At 41.2% G+C, this 12,130-nt stretch overlaps 1 protein-coding gene across 6 annotated transcripts in view; it reads right to left on the bottom strand.

Moving 5' to 3' along the window:
• Positions 1-12,130, bottom strand: part of VRK1 (VRK serine/threonine kinase 1) — a 41,775-nt gene that overhangs the window by 17,481 nt on the left and 12,164 nt on the right. For all 6 annotated transcript variants that reach the window (XM_083438251.1, XM_083438255.1, XM_083438253.1 and 3 more), the window contains exons 4-9: positions 10,855-10,924; positions 8,988-9,075; positions 6,626-6,734; positions 6,399-6,491; positions 3,294-3,426; positions 960-1,080 (exon numbers count right to left, since the gene is read on the bottom strand). In XM_083438251.1, coding sequence (XP_083294377.1) covers positions 960-1,080; positions 3,294-3,426; positions 6,399-6,491; positions 6,626-6,734; positions 8,988-9,075; positions 10,855-10,924 — 614 coding nt within the window. The remainder of the gene's footprint in view (positions 1-959; positions 1,081-3,293; positions 3,427-6,398; positions 6,492-6,625; positions 6,735-8,987; positions 9,076-10,854; positions 10,925-12,130) is intronic.

Below are 12,130 nucleotides of genomic sequence, written 5' to 3'. Positions count from 1 at the left end.
ATCAGACTATTGCAAAAAGAAGAAGAAGAAGAAGAGTTTGGATTTGATATCCCGCCTTTCACTCCCTTTAAGGAGTCTCAAAGCGGCTAACATTCTCCTTTCCCTTCCTCCCCCACAACAAACACTCTGTGAGGTGAGTGGGGCTGAGAGACTGTGACTGGCCCAAGGTCACCCAGCAGCTGCAGGTGGAGGAGCGGAGACGCGAACCCGGTTACCCAGATTACGTGACTACCGCTCTTAACCACTACACCACAAAAAAACAGCAGTGCACAGGTGGGTGCATTTAATGAGATTCCTAAGTTTGGATGATATGTGCAATGAGAATGATGAAAAGTGGATGGTGAGCTACTTGTTCAACAGCTACACTTTCCATTTGCTGCATGTTCAGTATGTTCACCTGTCAGGGTTGGCCCGCCCATAAGGCGGATGCCTCAGGGCAGCAGGCTCCTGTGGGGGGCGGTGCCGCTGTGCACCTGCTGCTCACTGCTGCCAGATGCTCGGCACCTCCTCCTGCTCCTTTGCCACTGCAGCCACGTGCCACTGTCTTGGCCACACCCCTGCAGCCTGCCCGCTGCTGCACCTCCTTGACCACCACCCAGGGAAGCCTCAGTGCGCTGGCAGAAGCGAGGGGCTGTGGAAGAGGAGGGGGGTGGGGAGTAGACAGGAGGGGTTGCCTCAAGTGGCAAAATGTCCTGGGCCAGCCCTGTCATCTGTTTTCTTTTATGTAAAATGAGGAATACCATAATCAATGTGAATACCTTATCGTATTATTTAAAGAAGGGCTTTTCATTCAGTTAGGTGAGTATTGGAAAATAGAGTAATCTCATTCCTTTTGGGTAGTCAAGCCGAAACATCTGACTAAAATTTTGAATTTGGGGGCCTCGCTATCAGCCGAGCTGAAAGATTACTATTTTGAATAAGACAAAATTGTTTTTGAAAATTAAAAATAAAAGTTTTACCTAATTTTTGAGTCTTTGACATAATTGGGGTCTTTCAGATTGTCTTCCCAAGGGAGTTTACCACAAAGCCAACAGATCATACAATAACCCAGAATTTCCAAGTCACCACGCCTTGATGGAGCTGCAAACAAAACAGAGCATTAACTTCACAGTTATGTTTTATAGTCAATTTAAAGATATACAGATGATTTATAAATCATCTGATTTATAAATTTATAAATCAAGTTTGGGAACTATAAAATATTTTCTTAAGAATCGAAAAGGAGCCATCAATGTACTGTCACAGGGTCATTCAAAACTGATGGACGGGATCTCTTTGGAATGTGTGGAACATCGGCAAAGATTTGGCATGGTACTATTGGTCACAGGCCTACAGGCGCTCATAGTTCAGGGTCTTCTAAGGGTGGATCATTATTCCAGTGTCATCAGTGAATAGAGAGGTGAGGTATGGAGAGTCCCCAGTTGCGGTTCTGCCTGGTTGGAGATTAAATGGTGCAGGGAGAAGAGGTGTGTAATTGATGAGGTTTCTAAGTGGTGTCAGAGATTACTATGGCTGGGATCCAAACAGCTACTTTAGTGGTACCCAAGGATTTGCACCTGTCCAGTGGGGTTTCTTTTAGAACAGAAAATCCCATGCTGTCTCACAAATTGCTTTTGAGACTATCCTCAGCAGCATGACAAGAATGGGGAGCCACTCATTGCATTAGCACAAGTCCAAAACCTCTTTGGGTTCAACATTTTCAAGATCCTGAACCTAGTAAACTTAGAAGAGGCACAGTGACCCATGCCACACTTCCTGATGGGGCCCTTTTTAGTTTTAATTATTATTATTTTTACCATTGATCTCTGACTGTGGACAGCACGAGAATGACACCAACCCCCGGAATTGTACTTTTAAAACTTCTGTCTTACGAGAAGAAATGCAACAATGTGCCATTGCTCTCACCACTGTAACGTACCAATGCAACTCATCATCTGAAAATCAATCAAGATTGCTTTAAAAAGCCTGGATCTAAAGAACATATATGCATGCATGGAAGAATGGAAAGCAATGCCTCCAAGGCAGTTTTCCACCATATGCACCTTCCCAGACACTGAGATCATCCTCGTGTGCCTGCTCCACGAGACGTCTGGAAGGTGGCAACACGAGAACAGGCATTTTCTGCAAGGGCTCCTCAGTTGTGCTCTCCCCAGGGAGGTTCGGCTGGCACCTTCCTTACACACCTTTAGGCGCCAGGTGAAAACATGCCTCTTTAACCAGGCTTTTGGCTGACTGACATCCAATTCCCCTTTAAATGTGTTGTGGAAAGGGCGGGGAATTATTGGTTTGTTTTCGTTCTTACTTTTATTAAGGATTTTGTTTTTCGTATATTGTGATTTTATGTTGTGAACCGCCCTGAGGTCTACAGGTATAGGAAGGCATACACATTGTAATAATAATAATAATAGTAAGCAAGAGCTTTGCTTTTATCCATTGTTTTCAGCAGCAGTACCCACCTGAAGCCGAAAGCTTGTGAATTTAAAAACAGCTAACCTCTTCTGTACTTAGAAATCCTGCTTAGAAAAAAAGGAGCGCCCTGGCTATGTGAAAGTAGCTGGGTTCAGAATGTGCTTCGCATGCAGAGAGTCCTGGGTTCAAATCCTACCATTTCCAGACAGGGTTGGAAAAAGACTCCTGCATGAAACCCTGGGAATGCCCTGTCAGTCAGTATAGCCAACACTAAGCTAGATGGACCAACAGTCTGAATCACCATAAGGCTGCTTCCTCTCTCATCTTTGAATGTACATTCATCCATTCTTTACCATCTAAGATCTAAACATATTTTTTAAGAGCTAATATGTAAAAAAAAAAAAAAAGTAGTCTTGTTTTATATACTTGGCAATATGATAAAATATATTAATATTTGATTGGCCAAGTAAGACAATCTGTACAAAGATTTCAGCATGCAGATGTCCCGTTTGCAGACAATTTTGGTACAGTGGTACCTCCAGTTGTGGACAGGATCCGTTCCAGAGCTCCGGTCGAATCCCGAGGTTTCCGCAACCAGAGGGGCCGCTTCTGTGCATGCATGCATGGCTAAACACTTCTGGGTTTGCCGCTTTCGCAACCCGAAGTTTACATTACTACTACAATCTGGCTTGTAACATTGTTTCAAGTTATTCTGCTAATTATTCACAGCTTTGTTCCTACTGTGGGATTCTAAATTAATTTTTGATATGTAAGTGGGCTACTTTAGACCAGTATTTCAACATGGCCACATTTTCAAGCTCGTTACCTTGCATTCACAGCAACCACAAGAAACGTTATGCAAGAAGCAAAGCAAAACTACTTACCCACCCCCTTGTGAGCATCAATACTAGTAAATTCAAGAGTTCCATCATGACACCTCTTGGGATTCTCTTTATAATCTTTGTGGTTACCTTCCGGACAGTATCGATAGGCGAGGCCATAATCCACCAAGTACACCTATTAAAATTCCAATGCACCAAGACAAGCGTCATCCAAGAATTTATAAAGATGCTTTTACAATAATTTCAAAAATTCTCTTATCCTTCAGACTTCAAATGCTTAGGTTATACTTGAACAAACATCTACAAACTATTCATTTTTACTTATTGCTTTATTAAAGTCATTTATATACTGTCATTTATATATTTATATATTTATATACTGTCATTTACATATTTCTAAGCAATCCACATAAACATAAACCATGCAGAATATAAAATAATAAAAAATCATCATAAAACGGAACACTAGCTTCTACTGCCATGCATGTAAAGTTCAGCAAGGAGGTGCCTGTCTAATCTCAGTTGGGAGGAGAGCTCCATAGGTTTGGGCCCACAGCTCTGAACACATGGCTTCTAGCAGTTATGAGCCATGCCACCTGAGCTACAGGGGATCGCCAACAGAGACGTCACAAAAGATCTCAGTGATCAAGCTGGGATAGAAGGGATCAAGTGGTCCTTTGGATACTCTGGACCCATGTTGTTAAAGGCCTTGTAAATTAATACAAGAACCTTGAACCTGGCTGGGTAACATATGGGCAGCCGGTGCAAGTTTTTAAGCACCAGGGTTATGTGCAGGTTGCAATGGAACCACTGTAAATCAGTGCCTCCAATACCTATCCCAGAAAGCCACCCTTGTCAATTGTATCAAAAGTTGCAGGTGGTTTGAGATGCAGGAACAAAAGATGCATCCCGCCGTCCCTCAATCAATCCAGGTCATCTATCAGGGTGACCAAGGTTGGTTCAGTCAAAAATCCTAACCTGAACCCAGAATGAAATTGATCTAGCTAGTCCACATCTTCCAGGAATTTCTCCAATTGCTCTCTCCACTACCTTGCCTACGGAAGGGGCATTCATGACTGGGTGTGACTAATCATTGATTCCACGTACTCCAATATAACACAATCCCTAGTGAGATACTTGCTTTTTGTTGTTGTTTAAATAAAGGAAGAAACCAAGTTAAAGCAAGTCTACCTGTATGCTGTGTTTCTATCTAGAGCAGGGATGGGAAGACCAGTGGATTAAAACAACCTTGCAAATAAACCCACAAAAGTTACTAGCCTGCAACAACTTTTTGCTATCCTGCTGGGGACTGGCACAGGAAACTCTGTCTCTGCTGCAGCAGCCCGCTGTATTTCTATGATGGGCATGGAAGAGGGTTTTTTTCTCTTCTGGCAGCCTGCTTGGTTTCTATGGACACAAGGCAGGGAAGGAGCACTCCATCTCTCCTCCAACAGTCTGTTTGCTCACCTGTATGCAATTCTTTGTCACTTATGGCTACCAGGCTACTGCTTAAATGCAAGGCTGGGATTCCACTCCCAACATCTCTGGCCGTGCTGGCTGGGACTGATAGGAGTTAAAGTCCAACAACAATGGGAAGGCCACAGATTCCTGGTCTCTAATCTACAGCAATCCAATACAAGCTTTAAAACAACAGTGGGGGGGGGGGGGATATTTTAAACTATATAGGTAAATACTATATTGTCTTATAATCCTTGAAAAAGAAACATTTGGTTGGCTGCATGGATCTGACCAAATTGCTCCAGGTGAGCTGGTGGAGACCCGAAGGCTCCGATTTGCGTCAAGTCACCAAGATAAGTTTGATCTATAATTTCTTTTTTAAACCTATCACGAATGATCAGTAAGATGGTAAGTGCTTTCACTCAGTTACAGAAGACTCCTGCTCATTTTTTAACAAACCAGACACTACCCACTCAGATGGCAGAGGATGGTTTGCATCTGTTTGAGACTCACTAACTGGCACAGTGACTCCAGTCAGTATCAGTGCCATCTTCTTCCTTATAGCTTAAATGGAGAATGCTCTCCCTTCCTCCAATAGGACCAAGAGTTTTCTGCCCACTGGTTGAATACTTAATTTGATATTAAAGGATTTAACAAATTATTCAACCGTTTTTAATAATTATATTTTCATCCTACCTTTCGGACAAAAATATTGTCTCCCAAAGCAGCTCACATCAATGAAAAATTCAATACAGTCCTGGTGGGAGGCACTGTACATAAATTAAAATGAGACACAGGCCTTGACCTCAGGCTGGCAGACTAAAAAACACAAGACATCCAAGGGAAGAGAAGGGAGGGAATAGGTAGAGGATGGAGATCAGTTCGGCAATGCCAGAACAGCAGTGAACTTTAAATGGGTATGTTTATTAGATGAGGGCAGGAGCTGATCTTTCCTTGCTGACACTCTTGCTTGGGTATATATAAAAAAATATGCAATTGCCCAGTGACATTTAGACCTCTGGCCAGTTTAGTTCATATACATGTGGGTAGCAGACTAGTAAAGCTTTTTTAATTTTTTTTGTAGACTAGTAAGTGTCACAAATTCATTTGCATGGCTAGTTGGGCCACTTTAAAAAAAGTATAACATTCGCTTATTCCCTCCAAGATAAGCGCTCAAACAAGGGGAAATTATGGACTTTGTATGTGCATTTGCCAAACACTAAAGATGTAAAATAATAATAATAATAAAATTAGACAGCTACAGATATTTCTGTAAACCAATTGATTTGAACAATCAACATGTTAAAAATCAGGTTTTCCAAGTAACAGAACACTTATGCTTGATGGATTCTTCAAACAAAGGAAATAAAAAATTGACAAAGCAGACAGGCAAATGTAATTCACCGGTGTACTATATAATTTTAAACTTCCACCCCCAAATAGCTATTTGAAATTCATTTTGTATCGCAAGCATTCTCCTGAATATTATTCAGGGCAGAATAGCCAATTTGATCAACTGCCAGCAAAGTGAATAAAAAATGTACAACATTAACTAGATATAAATGTCAAGCAGAAATATTAATGCTGTACACATTCATAAAGGCAAGATTTCTGCTGAGGTTCACAGCAGCTCCATTAAAAAAAAAACAATAGGTTAAACAATGAAGAAAGAAAAAACCTGGAAGTTACCTGATGTGGAGCCTTGTAGCCCAGGAGAAGATTTGAGGCCTTGATGTCTCCATGCACATATTCATGTTCATGAATGTATTCTAAAACATCAAGCTAATAAAGACATAACAGAACAATTTCAGCATATATAAACCACACACAGCAGAGGGCAACTACTCTTTATAGGTTAACTTTAAAGCAAAGAAACTACATTAGATAGCATTAATAATACTTAATTTTCAACTTACTATTCTCAAGCCCAACAGTAATACTGTTTTGCGGGTAAAGTGCTTTCCTCTCTCTTCAAAAATCTTCTGGAGATCTTTCCCAAATCTGTCCATTACCATAAATCTGTAGCTTGTTTCAGAAAAAGAAAACATAGCCTTTAAGAAAATGCATACGAGATACCTTAATATATATATACCTTTTTAGTGCAAGTATTTTAAATTTTAGGTTGCTTTCCAGCAAGGGGGGGGGGGAGCCCCAAAGCAAAGTACAAAATGAATAAACATGCACATTTAACAACAGAAATTTAATATCTACTGTAGATACGTTAAATGTATTTATTTAAATTATGTAGCAACAAAAGATACACACAATAAGCCACTGAGAAGTCTAAACAGGAGGACAAATGGAACAGTGAAGGACTGTCAGAATAAGAAGAGCTAAGCGAGTTTCCTAAGGATGAACAGGGACAAGACTAGAGTGTTCCAGGGTCTGGTCTCCTGTCCCATGATAGCGGGTGAAAGAGATGCTGGTGGGGCAGAGGTCTGGGCCTCACCAAAATATCTTAGGAGGCAGGAATGATTGTGTGGAAGCAGATCGTCCATAAATACTATGATCTCAAACTGAAAATGTAATTCTTTCAAGCTGTGGACGTTGATCTGTTACAGCCAGTGGGGCACTGCCCCACCAAACTCAGCAAGATTCAATTGCAGAAACAGGAAGCTGTTGACTAAATGGGAAGGATCCTGCTCTGTGTCAAATGACAAGGCTGGGTCAGGCTGCTTCTCTCTCCTCTTCTACTTTTTTATTTAATAATTTGATGAATGGCTATTTCATAATTTCCATTTCTACGTACCATTCCTTCTATATTTTTGAATTGCTCACTTTAAAAACAAAAAACTGAAGGAGTTGAAAAAGCAAATCATGGTGGTGTTGAGCTGCTTTTCCAAAAAAATGCCCTATAATGCTTGTGAATATTCCATGCTCTGAGCAAAAGCTGGCTGTACAGGAAGCAATACATAATTGACTCATTTTTATTTTGCTTTGGGTCTGGCTGGTGCTAATGCCATGCAACGAGGTCAGAATGCCCTGATCCCACCGAGGACTCTATCTGGTTCACAGCCATCGAAAATGCACTTTTAACAGATTGCTTTAGTTTTCATTGCTTTTGAGCAGCAGGATACGGCATTTCAACGTTTTATTAAAAATGAAAACACCACTACGGAACGCACAGCACCCACCCACCCTTTCAGGGTGGTACTCATAACAAGCTGCTGCTGAAAGCTGAGGAACATTCAAGCAACTATTCCAAGGAAAGGAGTACTGGTCAGAAACCAGAAAGCAAAATTACGGAAAGCGTGGAGTGCACATGGGGGGGGGGGGGGCTTTTGTGACTCACACAGAAATAGAAGCTGTATTAGTTGACTGTGAAAAGTTGCTCCTAGAATCATAGAGATGGAAGGGACCACAAGAGTAATCTAGTCCAACCCCCTGCAATGCGGGAATCTCACCCAATGTGGGGCTCAAACAACATGACCCTGAGATTAAGAGTATCATGCTCTAATGACTGAGCTATATGTAAGGGTGTATCTTCAGAAGCCCTTGGGTTGGTTTTTTTAAAAAAAGAGCCACAAAAGATAGAGGGTTATAGACAAATTCAGTCTCTCCCTAAACATAAGGGCTCTTTGATCATGTAGAATCTTCTGTGAGCTGTCTGGGTGGGTGGTTTTTTTTTTCTTTTTCAAATGCCCCCTTTCTCCTGCAGCCTCTTGTGCTACTTCCCCAACCCTCTGGAGAAGACTTTGGGAGGTGCAGGAGGTTCTAGAAAGGAAGGGAGAATCAGATAAAATTGTATTTCCAGTAGTGACATAAGCTTCTACTCAGCGCCTTTTTTCTTAAAAAAAATGTTTCGGGGTACTCTCATTTTCCTACTCATATTGGCCTCAATGAGGCCAAACTTAGATTCACAAAAGGTTTAGGGGTATGCATACCCCTGCATCCCCCCAGAAAAAAAACCCAATGCTGCTACTACATTCAAGAGTTTCCCATCAAGTAGAGGGACACAACCGGATACAATTCAGGGAAAAAGTTCTAAAATTCATCTAACAATGGCTTTTGCATGCATCTGTCCGTACATATTTCCAATAACATTGATCTGTTCATCAGTAACATTAATTTAACTGAGTTTTAATTCTCTATATAGAATTTTTTCTCACATGGCAATTCCTCTGATATTTTCACATTGATCAACTTTTAAGTCTGAATGCTGACACAACACCAAAGGCCATCAGTTACTGAGATGTGCTAAGAATGTGAGAAACTCACACAGGGGGAGCAGTGGCTATGAAAAATCCTATAAACTCAAAAATAAGAAATGGTTTGTACCTTTTGCCGTTCTTTTGATGCAAGCCAGAACCCCAGTACTTGGGTACACCTAAGTATTTCAGTTTGTGAGAAGAAATCCATTTCTTAACTGAAACAAGAAAAAAGTTTCCAAATATGAATTGTTACAGCTTTCTGCAAAGCAATTATTGCCATATTTGTGTAAGGATGTGATTAGTTAAATCAGACAGAAGACAAAATTATGAACGCCTATGGATAAGTACTAAACATTTACTACTAACTCACTAAGGGGGCAATCTTATGGCAAGATCTGCCTAGTTGAAAAGATTAGGATGCAGCGGATCTCTGGCTCAACCAGTGCTAAGTCCCCAATCATGGATCAACTAAGGATATGCTCATATAACTTGCTCATCCCAGCTCGGCTAGCAGAGCCAAGGTCAGTATACCCAAAAAAGTGGCATTCTGGGGGCTGTACCAGACTGGGGGATGAGGGACTTAGGAGGGCTCCTAAGCCAAATCAGTTTGGTCATGTGACCTGGCGACCCAGAACAGAACACCTTTTTTGAGGCCTGTTTTCCATCTGCCAGGCTTAGGCAAAGCAGCAGCCCTGCCGCTGAATGGAGCTTGGATTTGGTATAACTTTAACTTGCACCAGCTTGCCTTATGCCAACCTTTTGGTGCATAGGATTGCTCCCTTAGTTACTAAGCATGTGATCTAATCAACACTAAGCATTTTAAGGCTCAACAGAATCATAGACTTGGAAGGGTGACTGGGAGCGGCCGCTGAGACCACATAACACCAGTCTTGACAGACCTACACTGGCTCCCAGTATGTTTCCAAGCACAATTCAAAGTGTTGGTGCTAACCTTTAAAGCCCTAAATGGCCTCGGCCCAGTATACCTGAAGAAACGTCCCCACCCCCATTGTTCTGCCCGGACACTGAGGTCCAGTGCCGAGGGCCTTCTGGCAGTTCCCTCGCTGTAAAAAGCCAAGTTACAGGCAGAGGTCCTTCTCGGTAGTGGCACCCACCCTGTGGAACACCCTCCCACCAGATGTCAAAGAGAAAAACAACTACCAGACTTTTAGAAGACATCTGAAGGCAGCCCTGTTTAGGGAAGCTTTTAATGTTTGACAGACTATTGTATTTTAATATTTTGCTGGAAGCCGCCCAGAGTGGCTGGGGAAACCCAGCCAGATGGGTGGGGTATAAATAATAAATTATTATTATTATTATTATTATTATTATTAACCACAAGGGTCATCTAGTCCAACCCGCTGCAGTGCAGAAGTCTTTTACGCAATGTGGGCCTCGTTCCCATGACCCTGAGATTAAGAGTCTCATGCTCTAACAACTGAGTTAGGCATGTGCTTAGGTCTCTCTCACTGAAATTAGTGGGATTTAAAAGGGCTCAACTTAGGAACTATCATTTATGCGTTCCACGAGTTTCTTTCCGCCTTCTTGGCAATTTTAATACAGCAAACATCTCGTCTCCTAGCAAATCCAAGCATATTATTTAATTAAAATTGCTTATGCTTTCTCCCCCCTTTGAACAGCCACCTTGCGCTACGAAAATTCCACTTTCCCCTTGGAAATTAGTGGCTGCAGCCTCAATGGGCTGTGACCTTCGAGCATAAAAAAGGACAAGAGAAAGTGTTCCAGTTCAGTAGGCCCTGTTTATAAACAATTACCTTCAATAACTATCCAACGCTGCACCATTATGAAGAAACATCCAGTTGTAATTAGGTATGCCCTTAAAGTTACCATTCAGAGTCCTCTGAGAACTATGGTTTTCGTTGCCCATGAATCATTAAATATATGATTACACCTCTTCCAACGTCTCACGTTAGGATATTCAAAAAGGTTTAAAGAAATTGTTTTGTTGATTCAAACACCAGTAGATTACTTACTTAGGTCAGGTTTAGCTGTCCGCGTGTAGAAACTCAGTTCTGTAAAGAGTGGTCCATTGTCACTGGGTTCCTTTAAAAAACACATTTTTTTTCATTTTAAAAAAAGTGAAAGCTTTCAAATCTGTTGGGTACTCTCCTCTCTCTAGTAAATACTTTTTAACAGATAAAGCTTTCTTCCCCGGTCCTATGCAGAATTCTAACAACCTAACCACTGTAAATTCTCTTCCTTTTTCTTTCCTTTTTCTTTACATTTCTTTACATTTCTTTACATTACTGTTACATAATGCAAAAAAGCATTCAATTAAAAAAGGAACATTTTTGTAGATTTCAATGCTGGGAGCAGGGATTAACTTAATATGGTGACTGAAAACTTAAGTGATATTCTGCATTTCAGTAATATTGTGGTATGCAGAAACAGCAAATTACTAATATATACATTTTTGCTTGACCCCCTCTTAGAGCAAATATGTGTTTGTAACAATGGAATATACCCTCTAACAGGTCAGATCACTAGTCCATCTAGCCCCAAACTGTCTATTCTAACTGTCCATATCTCCCAAAGATCTCAAGCAGAGATCTTACCCATCACCTGTTCCCTGATATTTTTGGTTGAGGACACCAGGAATAGAACCTGGGACTATATGCATGCAAAGCATGGACTCTGTTACTGAGCTATGGTCCCTCCAATATGTACAAGGGATACTTTTTTATAATAGAATCATAGAGTTGAAAGGGACCCCGAGGATCATCTAGTTCAACCCCCTGCAATGCAGGAATATGCAACTGTCCCATAGGGGGATCAAACCTGCAACCTTGGCGTCATCAGCATCATGCTCTAACCAACTGAGCTATATTGAATCAGTTCCTATGACAACAAAGGCTCAGATACTAAAGAGCACAGATCATTTACCACAAATGGCAGTGAATGAGCTTATGCACACCAAAGCCTAGTAGGCATGGGTGATTAATGTTGGTCAGAAATGTTCATGTTAGTTCAGCCACATCCTGCTGAGATCTGAAGCAAGTTGAATGTTATGGTAGGCTTTCCCTTGCCAAGAAACCCATCTCAACCTTGTTTTCTTCTCTCCGAAGTACAAACTTTGCCCATGTCATATACCACATTATTTTGTCCACATGAAGTTGACTTAAGCAACTCAATCTTGATCCAGGGTAAACTCAAATGTACACAAGTACTTCACAAATCTACATCTGGGGTCATACGTCCCCATCTCTAAAAGACATTTATGTTTTCAAGCTGTCTATTCTACGTAGTCAG

The sequence above is a fragment of the Podarcis tiliguerta genome (genome assembly GCF_965153285.1).
Source record: "Podarcis tiliguerta genome assembly, chromosome: 1".
Classification (NCBI taxonomy): Eukaryota; Metazoa; Chordata; class Lepidosauria; order Squamata; family Lacertidae; genus Podarcis; species Podarcis tiliguerta.
The sequence above is the reverse complement of the archived record's forward strand: the minus strand, read 5'-3'. Positions and strand labels throughout refer to the sequence as shown.